The 18279-nt window shown below is 38.8% G+C and overlaps 1 protein-coding gene across 1 annotated transcript; it reads right to left on the bottom strand.

Moving 5' to 3' along the window:
* Positions 1–542: 542 nt before the first annotated feature.
* Positions 543–17732, bottom strand: LOC119732237 (S-adenosylmethionine synthase-like). The gene is made up of 9 exons (XM_038205675.1): positions 17547–17732; positions 12803–12880; positions 11544–11666; positions 11166–11278; positions 9448–9591; positions 8379–8586; positions 7491–7684; positions 4268–4401; positions 543–3595 (listed from the first exon to the last, which is right to left on the bottom strand). Exons 1-9 carry the CDS (start codon positions 17641–17643, stop codon positions 3496–3498), a joined length of 1191 nt encoding a protein of 396 aa, XP_038061603.1. The 5' UTR covers positions 17644–17732; the 3' UTR covers positions 543–3495.
* Between the last annotated feature and the right edge of the window lie 547 nt (positions 17733–18279).

Genomic DNA, 18279 nt, shown 5'->3' with positions numbered 1-18279 from the left:
ACCCAAAATTCGGACCCAAAATTCGGACCCAAAATTCGGACCCAAAATTCGGACCCAAAATTCGGACCCAAAATTCGGACCCAAAATTCGGACCCAAAATTCGGACCCAAAATTCGGACCCAAAATTCGGACCCAAAATTCGGACCCAAAATTCGGACCCAAAATTCGGACCCAAAATTCGGACCCAAAATTCGGACCCAAAATTCGGACCCAAAATTCGGACCCAAAATTCGGACCCAAGCGTCTCTTACTGCGGCATGCAGGACTTGAACCCACAACACCTGGGTCTCCAGTCAGAACTACTAACCAGTGCACTACTTGGGTCCCCCCAGTACATTTTCATTTTTTATTAACTTAACTCCCAGATTCAACTAAATACATTTAAATTCAAAAGGGTTATGCATGGGATTTGAACCCACAACCTTCCACTTCTGAAGCACAGTGCTTCCCCACTAAGCCACATTCAACTCTGTAATGCTTTTACAAATTCTAATACTTCAACTCCTCATTCTCCATTTTCAAAAAAAATTTCAACCCTCAAGCACCTTATTCAGCGATCGAGGAAATCGCTGTACTTTATTAATCAAAACGAATCATTTTCTTTAAAAGTAACCTTAAAGATTATGTTTTTAAATGTACATGTTTATGTATCTCTTCAACACGAACACAAAATAAAGGATAAGAAAAAAACCACTGATTGAAATAGACAAGTATTTTATATAGGCATTAACTGGATCATCACAATTTTTAGAAGGTGAAAAAAATACACAAATGTAACAAGAATATCAGATTAAACTGCATTTACAATTTAACATTTAGTACATTTACATGTCATAAGCATGCTGTAGGAAAAAAAGTAATCAGGCACATTAATTTTCCACTTTTAGAGTCCGAAAAACCTACACCCCCAACAAATTCAGATAAAAGATCACAAATTTTTGGTACATATTTAAACAGGGTAAGAACTAACTACATGTATATGACAAAAATATATATAACTCATGTGTGCCTTAACCAAAATATGCTTTATCGAAATTAATTGTACACATTAATGAAAAAAAATTGAGAACAATTTGAGAGCTCAGATGGAGGCTTGAGTTTCAGCCTACGATTATTTCGCGAAGGAACTACTCAGCTCTGTATAGTCATTTATAAATTATTTACATGTACATAGATACAGTGTTATAACGTTTACCTATGGTTTTTGATGCTACATCAAGTCTGCGATGCCAATCAACATTAACAAAGATAAGTTCAATTCTGTTTTTTTCATGCAATGAGTTTGCTCAGTCAATTAACAACCAGTACTTGCACTTATCACCAACAGTGATTATTTTTCACAATTATTTGGATAAAAATTGAACTGATAACATATTAATCAGTGGTATATCTTTTTGTGACAGGCTCAGCACAATATACTTACAAGTAACGCTGCGCTTATGCTACATCAGATAGGAACAGCATAGCCCAATAAATAAAAGCTTTCACAGAAACTGAAATTGCAGATTTGATTCAGATTCAATATATCCATGTGCAAAGAATTACACTAAAAGTCTTAGTGCACATTTCATTTAGCCTTAAATTAAGTAACAAACCCCATTTTCCCCCAAACTAACACTGCGTACAGTACAATGGGTACCAAATTCTCAAAGCTTTGACAAAAAAAGCTAATATGCAACACAACCTTTTTTTTGGACAAACTGTTATGATCGTGACATTCCACAGTTATTGGACCCTATTTTGAATACATAGTCAAAATATGCCACCTTCAAGACTCTGAGGTGCCAAGTGGCAGTAGACTTGCAACCAGTCCTCCCCCGTTCTTTGCACAGCATGGATGAAATTGCTTCAAAATTGTATTCACGAGTCAGGAAAGGACTTGCTGCTATCTAACACCTCAAGATCGCCCATTCCAGGAACACTACCATCTTGAATGAATCTCCATGTAGCAAAGCATTGTGGGGCATATGGCGATAAACATGGTAATATCAATTGTGCGATTTTTGTGAGTGTGTCGCCCGACATGACCCACAATGCTTTGTGCCAGAATAACATTTGACCAAGATACCTGTAGTCTCCGAAAAGCACCTTCTCCTACGCATATACACACTCTTAGAAGGGATGATGTCTTGACAATGGCCTGAAGAGTATTTAAAAGGTAGATCAACAGAGGTCAGGAGTCTGCGACAAAAAACTACTAACCGTTTAGCTATAAAACAAAACCTTTCCCTCCACTTCTGTAACAACTCATGTAATATGTCCATTGCTAAAAACATTTCCCAAATTGTTGTGGAATGTTGTTCGAACCTACATGTACTATACTTTATCGTTAATAGGGTAGGTCTTGCTTATCTTTTTTTTTTTATGGTGTGCCAACTTATTTCACAGTATGCTCTTTTTTTTAAGGTACTATCATTTCAATTTATCTTCCAACAGCACAATGGTTGTAAAGTCAATTTAAAGCTCAGGATTATCAGAAAACAATTGAAGAGAATGATCCATACCCATTCCCTGAATTTAATCTACGAATATTATCCTACCCATAATACTAGATATCTTTGTTAAAGGTGCCTAGTTTTAAAATTTGTAACAGTCGGTTTATACTTCCCTTCTAACTTATTTAAACACCTCCTACTGACTGGGAATCACAAATGCGCTAAGATCTTGTCAATAAGGCAATTTCAAATATCAATATCCAGACAATTTGTGATCCCCGATAAACGCTAAATACTGATTTGGTTATTCGACGTAGATGGTCAACTTCTATCATGAATAGTATTGTCAACGACAACAGTGTGTGCCAACAGGGATGTTTTGTTCTACACAATTTTGTGACGTTATCAGTTACCACAGAGCAATGTGCCAGCAACTGTTCACGACAAAAATAACCGCCGCGTTGTTTAAAGCAAATGTGCGGTCTCCCACTTGTGCACTACAGCACGCGCTTGGATTTGTACAGAGCCAAATGCTCGCTCATAGCAAATTCTTTCTGTACTTCAAAGGCGTACAGTACCACACGTCCTTGAAGTGTCATTGTGTAAGTTACATCATCGGCAAACAGACTAGGATTTTATGATAAAATGTGCGTTGATAATGACGGATAATCAAATTTAAAAAAAAAACTCATTGTCTCTATCTCTTCAAGGTAAGGATAATCTCAGTCTTTGCATGTGTGTTTTACATTAAGCTGATTATCGCCCCAACCGAAGTTGTGTCGCCCTGTAGTGTATCACACCCATCCAGAGGAGATCTAGCAGTTTTTTTGATAAAAGAGTTCCACAAGGTAAGAATTTGAGGCACTTCTCAAAATCAGACACCAAAAACCTGCAGGTTCATCCTTGAGACTTAGTGCCTTTGAAGTTCAGTACAGTTTGCAGATCTAGTTGTTTTTGTTATGACATCCCCCAGAAAGGTTTGGTCTACGAGATGAAGCTCATGGGGAAAGTCAATTTGGTGTCGTGAGAAGTGGCCAATGAAGTCCTTTCTTTTCCCAAGTTACATGACGAGCTTCTTGGGCACCTCCCAGGGGAATCCTTCCTTGAAGTGGCCGTAGGAGGCTGTCTTGTGGTAGATCGGACGGCGGAGATCCAACTCCCTGTTGGGGAAACAAAACGATGTGTTTCTTTAGTTAACACGTTAGCAGCTAATAATGTCCTCCGCTTGCTACATCACTGTGCAATTTTGTTCGGATGAGATGCTCAAGTTTGTTCAGAGAAGGCCAAGTGCATCCAAAAAGGCTTAGAACGGTCTACTTCAAACACCAACTTCCAAATTGAGGAAAAAATTGAAAGATCAATTTTGCCAGTTACAGGAAAGCCTTTTTCAGTTGAGAACACCCTAGTACAGGGTTCAACCTTAACTCTTTTTTTCCCACTAGCCGGGATACTTAAACAGACTCTTACCTAGCTAGTGGGCGGTTTCACCAGTCCACATGTTTTTCTTTAATAGAGCGTCTCAAAAACAACAGTGTGCATACGTGTACATCCTAAGGCAATCTTGTCAGTGTATTTAATAAACAGATCTAATAATTTAACCCTAAACAGTTAATAAGATTAGACACAAATTGATACAGGTTTGCTTTCTATATTTATTTCTTCCTGTCCTTTCATCTGTTGTCATAGCCCAATAATTTTATGAGTAGCCTACCGGGCTACTGAAGGAAAAGTTTGACTAGCCTGCCGCTGTTTGACTAGCATTTGGCTAGCGAGCTACTGCTACAGTCCAACCCTGACTGAGAATCTTGTAATTTTTTTGAATAAACAATTACCTGATGATAGCTCCAGGTCGTAGATCAAAGTTGTCGTCGATTATTTTCAGCAGCTCCTTCTCCGTCTTGTCAGAGGAACCGTAGGATGACACGAAGACAGACAGAGGATGCGAGATGCCAATTGCGTATGCCACCTACAAGATAAGAAAGGAGCAATTAAGTAGAGTTTTGAAAACGATTCATTATGAGCATTTCTAACTTGTAAGGGGCCTACTTATGGAGAAGTTGCTCAGCGAACAGATTTGCGGACCCAAGATTTGCTGGGAAAGAACAGCTTACTACTGTGGCTGGTCCTCGACTATAATGGCCACCCAGGTTTTAAAGATGTCATTCCATTCTCTTTGGAACTACGCTGAATATTTTTGCACAAATCAAATTTCATTAAATACTACCCTCAAATTAGTTCACAAAAATTGAAGAAACAGACTGTAGCAACATTTGAATATAATTTGGAAGAAATATAGAACTACCTGAATAATAATCAAAGTCTCTGAGACAGTTTAACCCTAACCTTTCCAAATCCATAAAAATTCATCCCCCCATTTTCAGGATTTTGGTAGGCAAAGCCATGAGTACCAAGTCCATCAAAATCCACCTATAGCAGTGGTGGTCTTGTGGCGGATTTCAGCTGATTTGGTCCTAAAACATTATGTGAAGCAGGGTCAGTGATGGATTTTGGCGGACTCGGTCCACTACTTAGTAAAAGACACTAGCAAGTTAGGGTTAACAATTATCATTATTCTTTGTTCTCTTCTTTTCTGACTTCTAACATCTAGGAGCAATTTCACTGAAATTACGTCCCTTTTCCTCCAACCTGTTATAGTCTAGCCTCCTATTTCTCTCTTTCGAAATAAAAATCACTAAGAACTCAAATAATACCTAACAAATAATAGCCATTGTCACTGAACTACTGCTTAAAACCATTAACTTTCTGCCATTCATTTTCACAAGGACTGTTATGTAAACCAGGCACGAATGGACTTTGAAACACTGTATTGACACTGGGTAGTCCCTATCTACACAAGTTACAGCATTAATACCGCATAGATAAACAGCTGATCCCCAGTTTAATAATCCGTTGTCAGGCGCTGGGACATGAAACATTCAAGTTGACTGAACAACAAAAAACACTGTGACTTGCAAAAAATGTGTCCACTTCTAACCATAGAGCTATATTAAATTACTAGAGTGCTAACTCGATGTACAAAGTAATGCCTGATGGGCGCATCCATATTTATGCACAAACCTATGGAAAACTCAAAATTGTGTACGGTTTTTATACGGCTATTTGCATATCTGCTTTTGTATTCTATACCGGTGCATCACCGAAGCAGATACGCCCAAAACTGAAACGCACGATCAGCAAATGATCGTTTCATTTTGCGCTACGCAAACAGCGCAATGTGTGCGCGTCCCTCCGCTGCAGATGCTTTTCGCCGTGACGCTTTTTGAACCGTCATGACGTGCTTAAGTTGTTTGCGTATCTTCTACTTGCGCGTTGCATTAAGAGTACACTTTTAAAATTCAATCCATCTATTTAGATTGTGTTCTACAATCACCCACATAAATTCAAAATGTCTGCGCCCAAAGTGGCTTCAAAGCGTCTCCGCATGCAAGAATGAATAGTTAGTGCATTAGAAATTTAATAAAGCTGTATGCGCTTCTAACACACATAGCCAACAGGTTTGGGGTTTTAGCTCTTTAGTTGTTTAGTTTTTAATTTTTTTTCATAATTTTTTTGTTTCTTTCAGATTTGTTATTTTTCATTCTCTGAACAAAATATTGCTTTAAAAACAACACCCAAGCATTAGACCTGCTGAACTCTTCGGAAATGTTACAGTTTGAACAATTGATTCTATTCAGATCCAAGGGAATCAAACAGCAATTGTCCACTTTTTCTTCCAGATTTGTTATTTTTCATTCAAACAAGCATTAGACCTGCTGAACTCTGCGGAATTGTTACAGTTTGAACAATTGATTTTATTCAGATCCAAGGGAATCAAACAGAAACTTGGGCTCATTAGGATTCAAATGGTTTAGGATTCTGTGTACAAAAGTGCATTTTTTTGGCCATGTTCATTGTAAAGTTTTCTCTTGGTTATGCATACCCAAATGGTATATTTGACTGAAAAGCTTTGTGACGACTTGTGACTTCGTTCTGGTGACTGGTTTGAACCGGCCCGGACTGGTTCATTGAGTCGGTGGGAAAGGGCTTTTGCATGATCTATCTTGATCACATAACACCATGCTCTTTATCAGCGCATCTATTTATTTACTCCCAAATCTATTTAAAACTAACACTTCGAGTAGGTACTGATAACGGACCATCATACACGAAGGACAAACTGTTTTTGTTATGAGAACTGGTTGTATCCAGATTGAACTGGCCATGTCATCAAAGGAAAATCGTACACAATACGTCCATATCATTTTATGCGAAAGAGGTGCATATCTTGAAATTTAAGGGGCAAGTTCTTGTTGGACAAATTGTCACAGATCTCTGGTGTCAAATTTCCATCCAAAAATATTAACCCTGTACGAAATTAATATTTTAGCTGGGATTTTTTTTCCAAAATCCACCAATATCCAATGTGTGCAATAAACCTATGGTGCATTAGCACTATGATCCTCATATTTGATACAAAACCTGTATAAAATTTGAATTTTTGAACACTTCACCCTGGTTTGTGGATTTTATGAAACATGCCAATTCAGTTGGCTCCCATTAATACAAACTTCGCCAGACCTAGCCAAAATATGTGTTATCATCCAAATTTTGAATTAAGCCAAGCAAAAGTTTCCCAGTTATTGTGCATATTAACCTCTTATACAAACATACATTATGTGCCAGTTGTCCTTTCAGTCAAACTCAATCAAGTGACTGTTTTCAACAGTTAAGAGTTCCCATCCTACATAAAGCAGGATTGACTATGCTTTGACTGTGAGTGATTGACAAGCCAGCTGTCTCCACAACTTGCCTGCTTTGTCTGTTGACTGAATTTGACTAGTCACAGTGCTTGCTTGACATATGATCTGCCTGCTGTTGACTGGCCTGTATAAAAGGCATGGCAGGAGGAGAGGATTGATATGTTGATTGTGTGTGACTGTTTAAATAGCAGGAGGGTTGATGCATTGATTGGACTGAGGATTTTTATTCACTGCAACCAAAAATTGTAAACGAATTTGTTCTTGAAAATTGTTGCTACCCTTGTTGTTTCCTTACCTGGACTAGAACTCGTTTGCACAGCTTGGCAGCTACCAGTGACTTGGCCACCCATCTGGCAGCGTAGGCTGCAGACCGGTCCACCTTGCTGACATCTTTGCCTGAGAACGCTCCCCCACCGTGGGCACCCCAGCCGCCGTACGTATCGACGATGATCTTACGGCCCGTCAGACCTGCGTCACCTTTGGGACCACCTGATATTAAACAATCAACAACAACCCGCATATAAATACAATAAATTTTTTTAAAAAATCAAAGATCAATTAAACTTACAAATTTTGATAAGTTTCGATATGTAAGGAAACAGAGATCTCTTTTCTTTGTTTTGATTGTTGAAAAAAAACCAGATCACAAAATCAGTTTTGTGTATAGCAATTGTAATGATAATGTGGTGCTTATATAGCGCTTTATACCAAAGGTCTCAAGGCGCTCCACAATTATTACCCCTGTTCATCAGGCCATGAGACCAGTTGTTGCAGCAGCTCGAGATCAGCGCATTCTGGTCTCTACCCTCACAGATACCCATTTATACTCCTGGGTGGAGATAGGCAATTGTAGTAAAGTGTCTTGCCCAAGAACATAAGCACCAAACACTGAATTGGCGGACTGTCACGTACAAATGGCAGAACTAAGAGCTATTTCGATCAAGGACCGTTGGTCGACTAGTGGTTGTGATTGAGATGGAACTAACGTCAATCAATCGATGGTTAAAAATGTCATGGGTTCCAGATGCACTATAATGCGCGCAGTTTTAGTCTTCGTTGGCCATTCCATAAAAGTCAACTAAGCTAAAAAACATCACTGACTAGCCAGCCTTCGATCGGTGTTTATCAAGCTACGGTCAACTACTGTTCCTGATCTAACTTGTTCAAAATGTTTTGGACGTACCCATAACAAAGCTGCCCGAGGGATTGAGATGATACACCGTGTCGGCATCCAGATACTTGGCAGGTATGACTGCTTCGATGACCTTCTCCCGGAGTACCTTGCGCAGCTCTTCTTGCGTGACGTCAGGGTCGTGCTGTGCTGAGATGACGATGGTGTGAACCCTCATGGGTTCAAGATGGCCCTGCTTCTGTTTGTATTCCACGGTCACCTGGGCGGGTTGAAATTTGCTTGGATAAGCTATCGAATCTTGGACATTGACAAAAATGGACAATGCCGAACAACTTTCAACTGAGTAGAAAACCCATGGGATTTGAAAGATCATGGATATACAAGACGGTCATTTGATTCTTCCAGTGTTGAACGGAATTCAGGAATTCTCATCCTGATATCAGGTTTTATGTACAAATCCTGTGAAAATTTACATTGATTGCTCTTGGGAAAAAATCAAACTAGATTTCTTGTAAATATTAAAACCCCCAACAAATGATCCAAAGTAACAATCGTTGCCAACATTTGTCTGAGTCTGGTCAATACTTCACATCAGTTTTATTGGCAGAAGTCAGACTTGTCTGCCGTGTCATTAGGGTCAGAATCGTTATTGTAACAACAAAACCTTACTTTCTTTTGACAAAGTTTGCTAAAACATATCATCGGGTCTGTATGTTAGTTACTAAGTTTATTAGTAACAAACGTTGACATTGTCTATTGCTCCTACATATTTTGACCGATTTCAACCAAACTTTGTCAAAAGTATCAGTAGCCCAGCCCCAACATTTCACATGACCAAACTGGGGTCAAAGGTCATCATTGGGTCACTGGGGTCAAAACCCTTTACTCCAAACACTACTCCTTCCAGAAATGACATGACACAATCACGCGACTCGTGCATGAACACAAATTTGATGGCCCGCAGCTTCAGAAATCCGATCGAGCCTGTTTCATCACGAGTGAAAATCTTTTAAGCTCAATCACAGCAAAGCAGCAAAGATAGATCTTTGAACAAATCTTTAAGGGGGAGGGGTAAGGGGCGAGAGGGGCTGAGGAGTAAGGTATAAAAACACTGCAGTACCTGTGATTTGCCGTCGGGTCTGAGGAATGGTACAGTCTTGTTTTTCCTCAGCTCTGCCATCTTTTTGGTCAGGCCGTGAGCCAGGACCACAGTCAGCGGCATGAGCTCCTCCGTTTCATCAGTCGCGTAGCCGAACATTAGACCCTGGTAACAAGAAACGTAAGGAAAGATGAAGGGAAACGGCAACTCTTGGGTAACAAAGTTTCAGGAATGAGATTGTCAATTTCAAAAATGTCTTGACAGTTGGGTGAAAGGTCTGAAAGATGTATTTCTTTTTATACTGATAATTTCTTACTCTCAGATGTAAAAAGTCTGAATTCAAATTCTGAAAAATTTCATGCCTGCAAGTTTTCCAAAGCATGTTATTATTGGTCTTTTGACCTTTCACCTTCTGTCTGAAACCAGTGTCTGATGTTTTCAGATTTGGTTTGGTTAGTACACGGGCGAAATCAAAAAGAATTTAAAGGTACAAAGAATCGTTGGCTTGATGTGCATTTCTTTCATTTGAAGTTTCAAAATTTTCAAAAGGGTCCTATCCTATTTTCAGAACTTGTCCTATCTTCACTTTGAGCACATTTTTTTGTTAAATTGGTAGGTACGTTTCTGGATAATTGCGACTGTTCCTACTTGCAATGCCCACGAAATAAAATACCCCCCCCCCCCAAAAAAAAAATATATATATATTTCCTAAAAAAAAAAAACTTATCATGAGCCTTTTATCCACCGCCAAGTCAGGTAAACAGACATATGGTATAGTTGTGATTATTAAAAAAAAAAAAAAAAAAGGACACCTGCAGATGCAGGCCTACCCAAGGTCATTCATAAACCACGTCAGGTAATTACTGCACCCACGGTGACATTATGAATGGAGTAGAACAACAGCACGTGTCATTGCATCATCTGTCGATGTTCATGGGAACGTTTTAACCTTCTGTGATCATTAACAACTCAGCTGTTATTAAATTTTCAAAATTATGAATGGACGTCCACATCACAATTAATTGTAATTAAATCTACCGGTATTTAGGGCGTCAGAGGTTTATTTTGGACGATTCACCAGTGTGCACAATAATTTAGTACTGACAAAAACATATCACTTAGTTCTGTAGTTTCTACAATAATTTAAAAAAAGAAACTATGCAATTAGCTGAAGTAGAAATCAGCTGAAAACACAACAGTGTCGGACGTACTCAAATTGCATATTTTTTGTGTACTTGTTAATTTTTCAAAGCTGAATTTTTAAACGTTGTCAGAAATAAACTATGTTTAAATAAAATACAAATAATAATCAAATACACATTTTTTGGAAGTTGTTTTCATTGTGGTTTATAATTTTGTCAAATTGCCCTTCAACCCCAACCTTCCCAAATCCTCCAAAATCGTCTTTGCAAAAAGAGAGGATTTTGCAGGATTGAGGCTATATATGGCAAAAAAGTGTGGCTGATTTTGGAGGACGCACTGTGTCAAGGTCTTGGGCCGGACCTTGTGTTGTTTGTGCTCAGCCGAGAATAAATGTAGGCCTTTATTATATAGTTGAAATTCCTCTGCACTGTCCAGGATGTCACTTTTGATGATTTTGAAGGACTGAGGCTGTATGCAATTTTTAAAGGAACAAGGACAAAGCATTGCATAAATAGGACGTCAACTTTTCAAAAGCTTTGTTCACCGCTACAGAAACCAGGCCACTTTGATAAGAAAATGAGGAATCCTCAACTTACTTGATCTCCGGCACCGATATCATCATCGGCTTTGTCGATGTGGACTGACTGTGCGATCTCCCTGGCTTGCTCTTCAATGGCTACCAGCACATTGCAGGTCTCCGCGTCAAATCCTGCAAAATAATGAAGGGGGAGGGGTGATACAGAAGGACAAGTGGGGAAGCAGACGCGGTTAATTTGTGCGCATAATAAACACACCAAAAAGTACCCCCAAAAAAGAAATATTTTGGCAGGCACTTTCAGTTTATCACCCAACAAGTCCTTATCACATAACTAATGGAATTCATAACACATTCTATACTGGAAAACAAAAAATCAGCATTTCACATTTAAAAAAAAAAAAGATTACAGAGTCTGCACTCTTAGAGCTAGGCTTACCTTTCACTGAGCTGTCATAGCCAATTTCTTTAACAGTGTCTCGAATCACTTTTTGATAGTCGACGTTTGCATTGGAGGAGATTTCACCAAAAATCATCACCATACCCGTTTTGGTAGCCGTTTCTATGGATGTGAAAAAAAGCTTATGGGTTTGAAATTACTTACACACCAACAACTGTTGGTTTTTAAAAACCTCCTTTTGTTTGATCAGTCACAGACAGTCAAAACTTCAATCCTGTTCTCCTGCCATGCCTTTTTCACAGGCTAGTCACCAATAGTCAGATCATATTTCAATAGACGCTGTGACTAGTCATGACTAGTCAAATTCCATCAACAGACAAAAGCAGGTGACTGGTAGGCTTATCAATCGCCTGCAGTCAAAGCATAGCTATCAGGTTTCATAACAATCGTAGTACGGTAAGTCAATCCTGCTTTATGAAGGCAGGGAGCACTCAACTGTTAAAACCAGTCACTTGATTTTTTTTTTACCGCTAAGCTAGCCTTGTTGAAAGTGCCAGCCAAAGAGGGAGGATTAACAGGATCTTTATCTTGCATTGAACATAAAGACAGTTTTCCACTTTTTGGCTTATTATGAACACTGGAGTACACAAAAAGGCAAATGATGTGGAAATTGGAATAAACTGGTCGCTTGTCTGTTTACAAAATTAGTTTTCAATTTTCTCGGATTCGGGGATTAACCCAACCCATGACTTTTCTCCCCTTATCATTGTCATGTTATTTTGATCAATAAACCACCGATATCAATGGGAGCAGCTTGATACGAGAAACATTTCCAATTTTGTTAGGAAATACTTTGAGAATTGTCTCGACAATTGTTTTGTCTACACAACCGGACCGCTGAAAAGTAGCGTCAGGTTGCAACATTAAATCAAACAAAAATCATCCATTGTTGGATCTCACTGGAATCAACAGGGTTAGAGTTTATCTCAAAAAATCCTATCTAGCAAAATAATATGGACAATCTGCTTGAGGTATCTGACAAATAAGGCCGAATTTGCTCTGACGCAAGACAATACATTTTTGTATTTATCTCAACACTAAGACACTGTGATAACAAATATTTACATTCCAAAGCAAGGCTTTAGAGAGAAAAATTTTGAACTCATTATGTCAATATTACCACCTGTGGTGTTTGAATATTTTGAAATTGAATTCTTCCAAGAATTTCTGCAATGCCATGGTAAAGGCTGTCGTTTACTTCTTAATGATAATTCAATGAGGCAGGCCCCTTAACTTACCACATGCTACCCTGGCGTACGGGTCCTGGGCCAGATGGGCATCCAGCACTGCGTCACTGACCTGATCGCACAGTTTGTCTGCAGAGAAAAAAACAACAACAAAAGAAGAAACTGAATGTCAAAGTTCAAGTTCACAAACCAGAAATGGCATTTGCAAAGTGAAGGCCAATTTAATGCACGGTTTACTAGGGGAAGTGAGAAAATTAGAAAAGGGGTGATGCTTTGGTGTTACTGTCTGTACTCAAAATATTTTTTTTTTGCAAAGTAAAACAAAGATTACAAATTCAAAAGGTCAAACATCAGACAAAAAATCTGAAAGATCTTGAGCATAGTTTTTTTAAGTGACAGCTAAAAGTTGGGTTGCTGAACTCCCTTTTACCCAAGTTGTTTTTTTGTTTGTAGTGTCAAAATGCCCCCCTCTGCAGTGACGCTAAGTGTTTTTAATCGACACACAGGGTCCATACGTCAGTGCATGTCTACAGAAAAAGAGTACAAACACTTCCAACGCAATTTCCATGTCAGGATCCTCTGCCATAAAACCTTGAACTGTTTGGAGAAAATTACATGCCTCGCTAGACTTCCAAAAAAAATATGGTATTCAAAACAGCAACAGTGCCCTTTGACAAAACAATCCACAATGAACAAAAAATACACTGAATACAGGTGTACATGTCAATAGTTCCTCATTTGAACATGCTTACTGCACACGAGTTAGCTTTGGTCTTAGCCAAAAGTGTATTGGGCGTGGTCAAATTTACAGAGAGTAAGGCCAACTGTTGTGTTTCTGAAATGTCCGAGTTTGGTGTTTAACTTTTAATTCCTAAATAAATTATGTATCGACCAAAAGCACAAAATGAAAAGAGAAAAAAAGTCCACCTTCATCATCATGCATACATGTACATGTACATGTACCTGACCACAACTAAAAAGACTCGACAGAGTTGACTGTTAGTGGAAAAAAATTCCGCGACAAAATTTTGCATTCGTGATAATCACAACCAGCTGTTTAACAGAATTGATGTTTGTTCTTCCTCCTTTCCAAGGCACCTTATCATTATTGTCAAACATCATCCTGAGCGCTAATCTCTATAACAATGAAGATCAATATTATTTCTAGGCATTTATGTATCTCCCAGGACCATTATTACATAACCCCCTCATCCCTACATCAATAGCACTCCAACAGCTTTATGAGACCTGGACAGAGGGGTGGGATGCCATCAAAACGCGGAACGATGCGAGCTGGAAGCAACTCTTGCCTGCATTATGTGCCAGCATAGTTGAGAACAACATTTCATTTGCCAGAAAATACTGGAAATATTTCTGCAACAGCAAGAGTCAGCGCGTAGTCGATAGGACCACAAAATGTTCAGGGCGAAGACATTATTTCCAACAAGGATCATGAATACAGTGTGATACACAAGAAATAAAGACTTGTGTGAAACAAAAACTCTTTCCTATCTTATCTATTTAAGAGCTTTCCATTTCCGAATAAATGAACATTGGATTATTTGAAACTGCATTGACCAAATATTTGAATATTTGAAACTCCCTGATCAAGTTTTACACTTGCAAGCTGCAACAGCGCGTCGCGTAGGTCAAAAGTTTTACACAAAGCTGTCAGTTAAACTTTGTGCTGCAGAGCCTCTGCATCGATATTATGGGCTGCTGGAGTTTTGCAGTAAGCCCAAGTATATCACAACTGTCAAGGGTTTTAACCAGCTAAACAGAGGGGAACAATGAACCATCATTGACAAAAAAGTTACTGTCAAAAAAAAAAAAAAAGTAGCACCTGACAATAAAGCGCTGAAATTGTACGATGAAAAGAACCTCACAGTCGTGTGCGTACGTGCATACTTTTTTTTTCTCTCCGAATATTTGAACCAGCAAATCTTATCTTAATACTTTGATGTGTACTGAGATGTGCAACACGTATTCAATTTTTTTTTTACAGGGGGTCAAAAATTCCACACTACACCGATTTCCAACAAGTTAAGAGTTCCAATGGAATCCACATTTACAACACAATACAGTAAGAGGCAAGCACCTTTTCAAAGCTTCTCCATAACAGACAAAAATGTCTCTTACAGCCATAATACCTTCGCATAACTGGCCACAAACATTCATCCCAACAATAAAATCAAAGTCTGTGGACACAACTCAAGTCAATAACTAGGGTCACGCAAAAGAATTTTCTGTGTGGATGTGAGAAAAAAAACATCATCATGCACCAGGCACTGCTGTGATTCCCCATTCAACTGATTTCTGTGCTCTTGTAAATCTGCACATCTATGATAACATTTGCATAACAAGAGGACTTTTGACCCATCTGTTCTAAATATAAATATAACTACACTCAACAGCTGCTTCAAGGGCAAAATAAAGTAAAACTTTTGCACCATGGAAATTGCACCGTTGTCAATGTATGTGGGTTGGGTACATGTACACATTTATCAAGCACTACACAGACAATTACTCATGCTCAAGGCTAACCAACTGTCAAGTATAAAGGCATTTTTTTCCCTAAAGCTTGGCCCCATGAACCTCATAGTTCACGCAGGGCTGCAAATTTCCCGTCGTCAATAGTCAAAGTTTTGTTGAGAATTCTGCCACAACCCTGCATGAATTCAGTGAAGCATGAATCAGCCATTTGCAAGAATGTGCAGATGCTTGGTGAAAATGTTTGCCTTACACATCACACAGTATCTGTAAATCTTCCACTTCGTCAGTAACACATGAAACCAAGCTGAGAGGTCACATGACATCATTATAAAGGGACAGAAACTTTCAAGACAGACACAGGAAATTAATTTCAGGTCCCGTCAGACAGTCACTGCAGGCAACTATACTTGTAGTTGTGGAATACCCGAGGAAAATAAGACCATTTGTGATTAAAAAAAAAAAAACCAGCTGTGAGATAACACCTAAAAATCCTCATCCATTACTTTGTTCAGATCCACATCCGAAAGGAAACATGGTGATTAGGCCAAAAAAAAATTATATTTCTGCTTCCAGTTTCCCTACCTACCCTATTCTGACAGCCCCTACCCTAATTTTTTTATTGGAAAAATGAGAAAAAAACACCCAAAACCATCACTTTATACCTTTTACCCTTGACTACACGCAGACGCCTCCATATGATTGTACACAAAAACAATTTGGAAAAAAAAAAAAAAATCCCTACCTACCTACCCTATTTTCGAATGCCATGTCATCGGAAGCAGAACTTTTTTTTTTTTTTGGCCTTATGCCCATGTCGTGACTTGGCATTACTTTTTAGGTAGTGTTTGTTAAAACCATATGTTCACACAGACTCAACTTAAAGGGAAATATATCATGGCTTTTGTACAGGACTGAACCCGGCAGTCGTGGATCACTTTCGACAGTTCCGGATCACGCATGCTGCGCTACATGTACCTGGTACATGCACAAATTCATCATTCACAGCACGCTCAGCACTGCATCGTGTGTCACACCTTCATCATGTATAAAACTACACACAAAACTGCATCATGTGCATCGTCTGCGAATACGGCAATTCATTTAATTCAAATGCCAAAATCATTATTTCTTATAATAGTGATACCGGTGTCGTGCCAAAAAACGTCCGGTGCCAAATAGTGTCCGCTAATTAGCATAATGCGATCTGATTGGTCATACGTCTATGACGTCATATTGTTTACGGAAGCTTGCCAAATAGTGTCTGCGCTTAGCGTGTATCCTATTGCCTGCCTTGTCGAGCTGTCAAGACGTCGTATGGATATTTAAGCATAATAACGTTATATTTTACGGTTTCTCCTGCCAAATACTGTCCTACTGTCCGATTTTTTCTGCCAAATATTGTCCGATTTTTTCCTGCCAAATACTGTCCGATTTTTCCTGCCAAATAGGCCTACTGTTCGATTTTCCTGCCAAATACTGTCCGATTTTCCTACTGTCCGATCCCCCTGCCAAATATTATCCGATTTTTTCGTTCAATCGACGGCGCCCGGACACTATTTGGCACCGGACACTACTTGGCATGTATTACGTGTCAAATAGTGTTTAGCGCCAACTGCGCATGCTCAGCGGACTCTTTTTGGCACCGGACGGTTTTTGGCACGACACCGGTACTTGAGATTATTTCCTTACACCTTAGTTAGAGTTAAAAACTAACATGGAAAAAATGTTGCAACCCGACACCACTTTTTCTTCATATTATCATCTCAATGAACATGATGAAGGTCATTCATTGCAAAAATTATGATAAAACATGAATCTGGGACTGAGAAACATTTCTAATTTTGTCAGGAAATACTTTTCCTAACAATTTTTATTGACTCTCAATAGACTTTGTGCAGTCAGTGAGGAAAAAAAGTTTGGTCACAGTTGAATTAATTTTTATTTAATCAAGAAGTGATCCGGTACTGTTGATGATCCAGAACTGTCGCACTGACCGTAGGCCTATGTATGTGCTATTCAACATGGTTGCAATGCTCGACTGACTACCAATGTCAATGAGCTTAATTTCCTAAATGGTGGGAAAAGTGACACTGAGAAACTGCTTCTTTTTTTTTCCAAGCCGTGCCCACCGCACGTAAATGACCGAGGTCTACACGTGAAGTGGTCGTATCAACAATGAATGACGTGAACACACATGGCCCGAAAATCGAAATGCCGGGGTTAACGAAACTGGAGGAATAACCCCTCCAAATGGCCAACAAATCACAAAATTCCGGGCAATAAAGACACATTATTCTCTTACCAGGATGTCCTTCTCCCACAGATTCTGACGTGAAGAGGAATGTGTTTTCATCGTCCATGTCGACACAGTTGTGATTTTGCTCCGCCATCGTCGGCATTTTTCGGAAAGTCGTGTGTTGTGCACTGTGGACCTGCGGTACGGTTTCTATTCAAGTTAATCGGCTGCGATCCGCGAACCAAAAGACCGCTGTAAAGAGAATTCGCGATTTATGTGGCCATCTCTTTCTCAATCAGGTGCACACATTGAGGCTTCTGATTGGCTAACCGCCAGTCAGTCACTATCTCGCAAAATTTACTTTTATGAAAGAACACCTCAGGTCAAATTTTGATAATTCGCAATATAAAAAAATACAAATTGGAGCTGCATTATTGTCTTTTATCAATAAAATGAAATAAATTAAATTAAGAACGAAAATTATAGATATTATATTTTAATATTGTATACCGAGCCAGATCACTCAAGAGGCCATTCCATTCATCGAAGGTAAGACCAAAAATTGCGCTACAATAGTCAATTTGTTTATCAGTGCATTAAATAAAAAGTACAGATATAAAATAACTACATTTTGATCCGTTACAATAAAAAAAAATGATAGTTTCTGGTTTACTCTAGGGTTAATTATCTTCTAAAATGACTTTAGCGCACATTGACATTTAATTACATTCGTACAGTAGAAATGTTCCCCTGCTTCAATTTGGTTTGACCAAAAAAAATAATAACATCACGTGCATGC

The sequence above is a fragment of the Patiria miniata genome, unplaced genomic scaffold (genome assembly GCF_015706575.1).
Source record: "Patiria miniata isolate m_02_andy unplaced genomic scaffold, ASM1570657v1 HiC_scaffold_24, whole genome shotgun sequence".
Lineage (NCBI taxonomy): Eukaryota > Metazoa > Echinodermata > Asteroidea > Valvatida > Asterinidae > Patiria > Patiria miniata.
This window is presented reverse-complemented; position numbering and strand designations above follow the sequence as displayed.